This window comes from Nilaparvata lugens, unplaced genomic scaffold (assembly GCF_014356525.2).
Source record: "Nilaparvata lugens isolate BPH unplaced genomic scaffold, ASM1435652v1 scaffold7511, whole genome shotgun sequence".
NCBI lineage: Eukaryota > Metazoa > Arthropoda > Insecta > Hemiptera > Delphacidae > Nilaparvata > Nilaparvata lugens.
Genome location: NW_024093259.1, coordinates 1 through 10,851, shown reverse-complemented (window position 1 = coordinate 10,851; position 10,851 = coordinate 1). Strand labels below are relative to the sequence as shown.

General features: G+C 36.4%; 1 protein-coding gene across 1 annotated transcript; it reads left to right on the top strand.

Moving 5' to 3' along the window:
• Positions 1-1,514: 1,514 nt before the first annotated feature.
• Positions 1,515-10,841, top strand: LOC120356690 (dynactin subunit 1-like; the record flags this gene model as incomplete). Its single annotated transcript, XM_039445654.1, has 4 exons — positions 1,515-1,553; positions 4,180-4,370; positions 6,310-6,447; positions 10,709-10,841. Coding segments are annotated over exons 1-4 (490 nt in total), but the record flags the coding sequence as incomplete, so codon positions are not given.
• Positions 10,842-10,851: the final 10 nt, after the last annotated feature.

Here is a 10,851-nt window from a genome sequence, read left to right as displayed (position 1 = left end):
TTCGTGAGAATCGTTAGAGCCGTTCTCGAGATCCGGTGAAATACAAACATATAAACATCTAAACAGAAATTGCTAGTTTAATAGTATAGGATAACTATAAAACTATCAGTCAGAATCTAATAATATGATTTGTAATTGTATTCACAAATCAAATAAATGAATCGGTTATTAATAGGCCTAATATGACTTTTCATAATGAAATTAAAATTAATCTTAGGTATGTTGACAAGTCGCTTGCTACATTCTGAGTGTGTTCAGAATGTAGCTGTCCCGGGGCTTGTTACTTACCTGAGACTTGCTACTGTTCTATAACCTGGCTTGTTGGTGTTTAAACTAGACCAGTAACAAGCGGCTAGCTACACACCTCGTCTAAAACCCCCTTTAAGGTACATATATAATAAGCAAAGTATCAGCGGATGCAAAGTGAAATGCGCGTGTTCCTGCTCGTAATATTACGTCAGATATACCAATATCAACTAACCTGCTAGAAGGCAGAGTAACAAGGCAGAGAATCGGCAACGTTATTTTCATATCTTCACCACTGTCATTATAACGTTACCTCACCATCCTATTATATTAAGCGAGCAAATTCTGTTATTTATATATCTGGTTATTTTATATCTGGTTATTCATGTTTTACGGATCTCGAAAACAGCTCTAACGATTTTCACAAAATTTGGAACATAGTAAGTTTATGATATATTGATTGCACTAGGTCTCATCCTTGAGAAAACTTGCTGAACGACATAAAAGGATAATTCATCCTTGGAAAACAGATTATAATTTCGTCGTCTCTCGATAATAGAAGATGGTGTACCTGTTGGGGAGAGAGAGAGACAGATTATTTCCAGCTGTGTATATCAAATCAATCAGCGAGAAATTTTATCTAGCAACAATATGATTTGTTGACATGACATGATAATCCTCCTAAATAGAGTATATCATAATTTTCAAAGTTGATCATTATATGACAGTTTCAAGTGATTAGTGAGTGTTATTTTGTTATTCAATTTGGTTTGTGAATAATCTAAAATAGAATTTTCTGTTTTCAAATGTTTGAACAGAAAATTGAACCTGAATTCAAGTGTTGGAACATAACCTACTTTCTGGACTATTTATAGTGTGTAAATCAAAATTTGAGGAAGAAACAGTTTTGGGCTGTGCCTGTTAGTCCTTCCCCAATCATTTTAAAGAATTGTTTTCGGTTTATAAAAAGTCAATAAATAAATAACGAGCGAAGCTCGGTGTCCCGATATTAGTATCTTAATCAATAAGAGTGCACAGAATTATGTTTTTATTGTGTCATGCTTTGTAAGAATCATACAATCAAGTGAAAATAAGTATTTTGAAAGTAGTCAATTTGTTCTTTCAGTTAAACATGTATACTTCTTTATAAATTGTTTCTTCGATTATTTATTTGCAGAAAAGTTTGCTGAAACGAAAGCTCACGCCCGTGCCATTGACCTGAACTGCGACGTATCGAGGTGCTCCAATCGCAGCAGCATATCAATATCTGGCAGCTTACATGCCTGACTCTTTCATGAATAGAGGAGGTTAGTCAATCGTTATTTTATCCAAACAGGCTAAAGTGCACGTCCAGTGCCAACATACCTGTCATCAAATTTTTGGTTGGGATCAATTTAGTATGTTATTTTGAGCACAAAATCACAAAAATACAACGGCGGTCACTATTGTTTTTAAACTAAACTAAGTTCAAAGTAGCACAACTTTACATGCATTTAACCTATAAGTAGCAACCATAAGTATCTAAGGTTAGGAAAAGCTTTAGGTTAGGAAAAAGCTTAGGTATGGAAAAGCTTTGAGTTAGGAAAACTCAGATTAGGAATATCATAATTTGATAGTAAAGTAAATAAGTATATCATATTTGATGATTCCAATAATCAAAATGGCTGCTACTCATAGGTAAATGCATGTAAAATTGTGCTACTTTGAACTTAGTTTATTTTAAAAACAATAGTGACCGCCGTTTAATTTTGTGATTTTGTGCTCAAAATAACATACTAAATCGATCCCAACAAAAATTTGATGACAGGTATGTTGGCATGGACGTGCACTTACACCGTCCAAACAAGTCACTACAGCAAAGTCATTGTTTATCATCAACGCTGGTCTGAAGCTTTAGCTTATTCAGCTGAAACACAGCTCCAAAAAAATTATTAGAAGGAAGAGAATGATTCTGTCCTTAACTTTACTTTTTCTCATCTGATGTCGATTTCAAATGTACTTTTTATGGTTTGTCATAAGTACAATAATTGGATTGAATATTCCTGGTGTTCTTCAAATCTAGTAGAATCACATACAGAACATACTTCTCTACACGTCTCACATTGTTTCCAATTTCCAGATTCTAAGATTCTCCTACATAATTCTCAAGTAACAGTATTCCAATTATTGTAAAAAAGAAATACACCTAATACCGTAGCTTCTGTTGCTTGGTAGATATCGATGTGCGGTTTTCGCCATTCATTTTTTCTTCAAATTCCGTATCGAAATCATCTATCGCATGCCCACCTTCCTATTTAAAAAATGAAATCACATTCAAAATGGAGGATCCAAGATGGTGGACCAGATTTTTAAAGTCATAATAAAGTAGTATTTTCAATTTGAGTAGGATCCCTAATCACACCCACCGACAAATTACTTTTGTGTATGAGATATTAAGCCGTTCTTGGACATTTCACCCATCCTATATGTGAGACTAAACACATAGCTCCAGCGTCGGTTGCTTTATTGAAATTAGTCATAGCATTATTCCATAATAATCTATGTAGCAATCAAATACAAGCTCAAGTTTTGTCGAAAGGCCGCAAGATAAGTTAGCTTATCACCATTTATTTTCGCTTGTTTTACATTCATTTTTAGTCCAAGTAACGAAATTAGAAATCAAATCCGTGAAGTAATTCTTAGTAGTGAGTTTCTTTTAAAAAGCCAGGTGATAGCATTGACATTCATTTTAACCTGTTTCACATTTTTGGTCTTATATACATGATTTTTTGTTAAAAATACAAATGAAACAAAAACTCTTGATGAATGGAAGAGAACATATATTAGAGAAGGTAAAACATCTATACTTTCTCCTACTCCTCGTTTTTCTCTACCTCTTCTCTCTAATCTTCTTATCTTCTCCTACTCCTGTGCCGGTTTTGAGGCGTTTTTTGCTCGAAATAGCTTTTCCTCCCTCCCCAGCGTGACGTCACGTGAAGAAGCGTGTAGTAAAGAAGTTACTACACTGAGCATACAGTTTATTAACTGTAGCTTCAAATATATCGTCGTTTAATCCTCTTAAGATTGACCTAGAAGTTTAAAATTCTCTGTACTTATAGCGAATGAATCACCCATTCTAATAATGTAGTTAAATACGCCAATTTTAAGTTCATTCAACTTGTATGAATAAAATTACGTTGAAAGTTTTTCAAGAATCTAAAAACGTGACATGAAAAAGTTGATATGCTGGAAAAGCGTTAGTAGACAAAGTTATACTATTATAATTTCAGATTAACCGATTTATCAATTTCTCCATAAACCAATGCATTGCAATAAACCGATAAACCGATCCCGATAAATCCGATGCACTGCATCCATAATATAAATGCTCTGAACACATGCTGGTATCGAGCTCATGTTCTACAACAGACTGTACTACGAAAATCAAAATATCTCATCCCCGAAATTCACAAGCTGACGTATAGCCAAACCATAAAATATAAACACGGCCTCTGGAAGATAGAATAGAATAGAATGGCTTGTTTTTTTGTTGACGTGGCGAAGTTTGGACGATAATGTCAACTCTACCACTTAACCACGTCGTTAGCAAACAATACAATACAAAATAATGAAGATGAAGAAACCTTAAGGGTTTGAAGGTAGGTTAGGAGGTTAGGTTTTTGCTTTTAAATAGCAAAATGCTTGTATTATTCAATTTTTTTGATAATTTTTGTAGAGATGAAACAGAAAGCTTGCATGTCAGAATATGTTTGTGTTATATAATTTGACTATACGTCACCGCATAATTTTCAAGAATGCGATATTTAGGCTACCCTGTACTATAGCCTACCTCACGACTGTAGCTCCCCCACTCCAATCGCATGTCAACTCCAATACAATAGATGAGTGACCAGTCTACTAACTTTGGTAATAGGGTGTATGGTTGTTTGCCAGGTGACAACGACGCTCTGCTGGTGCTGCTACTGATTCCGCGCCTGGTGTGGAAGTCGGACGTGCTGATCTCGCAGGCCAAGGACAAGTTCCCCGCCGTCGAGCTGGTCGACAAGAAGAGTCTCACCAAGGGTCACTCGGTCGAGCAGTTCGCCTCGAGAGCGCGACTCGCCATGCATCTGCACAACCTACAGGTGGGTGTCGATTTCGATTTGTCGCTAATATCGATGTATCGCTGATATCGATGATCGGAATTATCAATATATAGGAATTATTGATGTTCTAGCTGACCGGCGGAAATTGTACCGCCAATAGTTCAATGCATCTCATGACAAACTTCTACATATATTCACATTATTTTTCATTTTTGTTTGTAAGCCATTCGTTTTCCTTGTTTCGTTTTTCCCTCTCTTCTTGCATGATTTTAGTTTTTAATTTTTGATGCAGCGCTTTTTTTTACTCTTCCGACCTTTTAGCACCAACCTATATTAGTAATCGATTTAATTTGTTTTATTCTTTACACTTGAAGTTTTTGTTGAAGAATTTGATTATTTTTTTTCGTAAGGCTTTTCTAGATAGGAATTATTTCCCCACACACGGATTGATAGTCTAAGTGGGGAAATAGATTTCCTTGATTTGTTTTGTTTAACTTTATTGAAAAATGGATATGATTTTTTTGTGGAAATAAATATAAATAAATAAAACAATGTATAAAAACAAAACTTCAGCTGGATGCCACACCTGAGGAGGTGCGATGTGGTATTTTATTTATATAGATAATTTTCTAACTGCAAAATAGATAATTTACTAAAAATCAATAATTCTGAACACCGAAGACAGCACAATTATTATTCGAAACAAAAGCAATGTCTTTAGAGCATGTAATCTCCAACCTGAGGCCGCACGCACGGGTTCACACAGAACAGTCATTTGTTTTAGGCGGCGTTTAGAATAAAATACATGGGCGGTTATGGAGCAGCACACACTCTGTCTACCATCTACCGAGGCTGTTGTATGACGCAATGATTATGACAGCTGATTTTTAGTTCTGTGTGTGGCCAGCTCAAAAATCTCTTCTTAAGGATTACATGTAAACTTTAAGGGACCGTAGGAAAGAGTCCCGAAGTAGGATTATAAATTTGATAGGCCATAAACATGGTCCTGAAATAATGAACTCTAAAAAAATCATCAAATTCGGTGCACACATAAAAAAAATTATTGAATGTCAAAATTTGAGGCTCGATTTGTATTTATATAGATTGCAATTATCGACATATAGTAATTATTGATGTATTGCAATATTGATTTATGGAATATTGATGTATTGCAATTATCGATTTATAGGAATAATTTATGTATTGCAATTATGATATATCGGAATTATCGATGTATTGCAATAATTATCGATTGTTTGTTGTTTTGGTTCCGAGCTCCTAACCTAGCTCCGCAATGCAGGATGGTTGCTTGGGTGACTCAGACTATGCGTAAAGACAGCAAATAATAGCAACGTTACTGGGGAGTGCGAACGGTCGCAGTGACCTTTCCACCCAGACCAGGTCGGCATGGCTCCGCCTAGCGGACAGACGAAGGATCAGTCCAGTCGGTTATTTGATCCCTCCTGCCAGGCTCAGTCAAGCAGCCCAAACAAACAACAATGGATTGGCGGTCTCATTCGCGTTCATCAGTTTTCTTTCTCACGATTGTTTTGATATTTGTGTTACCTATATCAATAATAACTCCAGTCACCAGTAAAAAAGTTCCCGGAAACGTGGTGATGATTTTTAATTATTTTAAAAGTGTGACATTTTTGAGCTTTCTGGCTAAACTTGGGGTCGCTGAGAACAAATCTGCAATCAGAATTTCTCTATCATGAATAATAACGACAAAATCCAGCTGCTGATCTTCCGGCAACCGTTAACAGTCATCGGCCGAAACACTTCCAGTTCAGACACCCATCTCAAACGACAACAACGCAAAGCTGTGAGAAAACATCCTGCACTTCGGTGCTAGCTAGGTCTAGGGTCCCCTGGGCCGGCTGAACTCAGTCGGCGTCTGGACGGGCCGCAGTAGGGGTATTCGTTGCCATCGTATTTTTTAATTCCTTTCTAAAATTGTCATGTTTGTTACACGCAGGGCATCCTTCGCAGTTTCTATTTTGGCCTGAACACATGCAGCCCGGAAACTCTGCTGAAAGTGGGTGGGGCTCTGCCAGACATGATGCAACAGGAGAAGGTGGTCGACAGCTATATCGAGATGATGAAGCGGGATCAGGTCAGCACTAAGTTATTAAATCTCAACTTATTTGGGTGTGAGAACTTCAGTAACTCATAATAAATCTAAGAAATGCTTAAACGTTTTATATTGAGCATAGATTTCCTTCGTCCCATTGTAGATCAGATTTAAATTTTAACTCAATTCATGATTCTGGAAATCTGTTCGAAAACTTCGCATTCATGATTCTGGTTAGTGAGTGACTATCAGCATTTCTCATAAATGATCATATTATTTGTAGATTCATCAATGATTCTGGTGAGTGAGTGACTCAGCATTTCTTATAAACGACATCAGTTCTGTCAACAACCAATTCTCATAGTTTTGTCACTGGTCATGTGGGACTTAGAATAATATATATTTATTTATTTATTCATTTATTTATTTATTATTTATTTATTTATTTTTATTTATTTATTATTTATTTATTTATTTATTTATTTATTTATTTATTTTGTATTTATTTATTATTTGGTAGCGTTATGGCAGTATACACAACACATTATGATCACAAAATTCGAAAAAAAGAAGGAAAACAATAGAAAATCATATATAAAAAACGAATGAAAATATCTTAGTCACTTTTGACTGGAAATAGAGGCATGCTTCCAGGGTATTTAAGTAGGCTATTGATGCTGGTTTAGCCACCAGGAAATCTTCATGTGCACCCGTGTATGCTGATCTGACACTCCTCCACTATGTGTCTAACAGTCTGGACTGCTCACACTCACAGAAAGGGGAGTCAGCCTTCCCCACTATGAATCAAATAGGCAAATCTACCATGATGAGTTGTACCCTATCAATGCCGACCATGTTTACGAGGCAAACGAAGCATGGTGGCCTTTGGCTACAAATGGGATGTCATGTTCTGCTTTGCTAGAACAAAGAACTTTATTTTGTTAATATAACTGTAAAATCGCGTTTCAACCACTGAATGCCAAAGGGGGGGAAGCCATCTTCGAAAGGTAAGTGTTTACTGGATAAGATATGTTTCTTAATTCTTCATAACCACAAAGATTGTATCTTCAGCAGCAAGCGAGTACCTTCCCTATCAATTTCATCTTAATATTGTGTTTGTATATATATTTATATTTTACCTTTTTGAATAGTAAAATTTATCATTTAACCGAAAGATACCAATGAATTAAAGTACTAGTTATTCTGTTCTCCTTTTTGCTATCATTTCTCATTCCCCCTTTACACATTTAGTGGAAGTATCAAATTTTGCGGATAATAATTGTAGAGGCGCTGCTTACATATTGGTGGGGGCTTCTCCCCACTGCTTATTTTGTGAAGGCACACTGCTTACAGTTTATCTCATCAATATCATTATTAGGGTATGATCACATTGGATGCGTGTGTAAGTGCGCGTGAGATCATGCATGAGCCGACAAACAAAATCTGGAAAGAGCCATCGAAACATGTTGTGACTTGTCTGTATCTTCTCACACTGAACCGCAAACAGCAAGTGCACACGTTCAATGTCAGCTCTTTCTAGATTTAGTTTTTCATCTGCGCGCCTGTTCATGCACGACCACGCGTGCACTTGAACATATGTGCATCCAATGTGATAATACCCTTAGAACCCTTCTCTTGATGAGGTGATTGGGATTAGCTCCTGACTTCTGGAAACAATAACATAGATATAATTATGTTGTTATCACATAATTTATATGTAGTGGAAATCTTGGAATAATTAAAACTTCCATTGATCAAAGAAAGAAAAATATTAGGGAACACAGAACAAACCAAGCAGGTTACAAATGTAGTATTATTCTCATAACGTTAAATGTTCTACGACGCTATTCATTTAATTATTGGATAAGGCAGGAATGGAATATTAAGACTCAAAATATCACTTGTTAACAGATACTTTTCTTTTGCTATTTTATCCAGAGTTCAATTATGTGTTGATTCTTCATCTGTTATTAATCAATGCTGAAGTGATTTAATGAGAGAATCAATTATTTTTTTTGACATTAATAAATTGAATTGAATTGAATTGAATGAAGTGAATGAGTGAATAGCAAATTTCGATTGGATTGCTATCGATCAAGGCACGCCATTACTTGTATAATGAATGATTTCTATTCGATTTTATGGTCGGAAGTCATTTAAATGTCAAACATACCACTGACAAACTTTTTAAAATGTCAAAACATTGCTTAAAGAATCGAAATGATGAAGAAATGTAGATTCAGAACTATCCCAGTATTCGAAATCAAGTTTCAGGTTAATTAAACATATATAATTTACAGGTGGAAATTGAAAAAATGTCGTCTCTTCATTGGTCATGTTGTCACACTGAATATGTCCGTAATTTCAATTGGTCATTTGGGAATCTAAAGCCGCTTTTACACCAGAGTTGTAACTGATTTTTCAATAGATTGCGACAATTTCTTAGGAAACACAGCAACATGTTGTGAACTTGTAGAAATCCTTGTTTTTAACAAAATTTATGTTTCACTGACAAAGTTGCAAACTAAATGTTCCCCCATACACGTCAACTTTGACTTTGCATGTGGGCAAAAAATTGAGAACTTTGCATTTGAGAAGAGAAACGTGTTTTCTACAAAAATTGACAACTTTTTTTTATATAAAACTATTTATAGACAACATTTCATGACAACGTTAAAGTAAATTCGTATGGCTTTTGTTGGTGGGGAGTCCTTTCGGGAAGGTCCCACCGTGAATATATAATTTAAGCAGTCAATGGGCCTCACGACTGTCATACTCAGCCGGGACCGACCAGTTTACGTGCCATCCGATAACACGGAAGTGATCTGGTTAAAAAACTTCTGGTAATGAGAGGGTTCGAACCCGGGATCGCTCTATGCTGCTACGCAAGCACTCTATCCACTAGACCACGGATCACTCCATTTACAACGTTGATGTAAATGCCTTAACATACTGTAATTCCAAACTATAAAGTTCGTCTATTAATTAGGTTGATTGAATAAAAGCTAGCATTGCTAATTTAAGTAATTTCCACGCAAATGCTAGGATTCTAATCAGCTGTATAATCCTATTGTATAGCTAGAGCTAACGACTAGTTGTAGTCACTAGATCCTAGTTTTATTCAATCGATCCATTCATTACAGTTATTGTTTCTATTCGTTCATTGTCCATGTTTCTATTTCTATTTCTCTTTTTTACTTTCCTTGCCCTATTACCATAGGTAAGGAAAGTATTGCTTCCGAAAAAAATGAGGTACCCCAATTTCTAAATTCTATACGTTCAAGGTCCCCTTAGTCCAAAAAAGTGGTTTGTGGTATTGGTCTGTATGTGTGTGTGTGTGTGTGTGTGTGTGTGTGGTGTGTGTGTGTGTGTGTGTGTGTGTGTGTGTATGAGTGTATGTGCGTCTGTGTACACGATATCTCATCTCCCAGTTAAAGGAATGACTTGAAAATTTGGAACTTAAGGTTATTACAAAATAAGGATCCGACACGAACAATTTCGATCAAATGCACTTCAAGATGGCGGCTGAAATGGCGAAAATGTTGTCAAAACAGGGTTTTTCGTGATTTTCTCGTAAACGGCTCCAACGATTTTGATTAAATTCATACCTAGATAGTCATTGATAAGCTCTATCAACTGCCACGAGTCCCATATCTGTAAAAAATTCAGGAACTCCAACCCCATCTATGCAAGTTTGATTTTAGATTCTCAATTATCAGGCGTCAGATACAATTTAAACAAAAAAATGCCAAGTGGAAAAATTGAGCTGAGAATCTCTACAATTAATGACGAGTAACATTTTCACCTAAAATTGAAAATAAGCTTGAAATTCGAGAAAATGTGTTATCCAATTTCAAACTGTTGGCTGGCAACTGTTGATTCACTATAAGAGATAGCAGACTCGTATGTCTCCAGCGTTATTGTCCTGTCACCAGCTGATCAGATCTTTGTTTATAAGTAGACTGAGATGCACGGGCACACTAGCGTCAGGTGATCAATTCTCATAACGGCAAGAAAGTGTGTGAGTGCGCCAACAGATTTTTTTCTTAGCACTACAGCCCTGTGTGGGCCTTGGCTTCCTCCGTCACACGCCTCCACTCGTTATTCGCTATCCTTCTCCATCCACGAATCCTCATCCTATTCAGATCGCCCTTCATATCCTGCAGCCACCTTCTCCTTGGTCTCCCTCTTCTTGTATTCTTATAATAGAATGAAAGAAGAGATAATCTTTCAGAGTAAATCAGAAGATCAGTGCACTTTATTGGAAAATAAGTGAGTGTAATATCTTGTGTGTTTTTTATAGTTGGACGAGAACGTGAACACGGACGCCCTGGAGCGTTGCGTGACCTACTTCAACACGACTCACCCTCTGTTCCTATTGGCCAGCGGGGAGACACACGTGCATCAGAGTCATCTCGTGCAAGACGCCAGGCAAAGCGCTCCTAG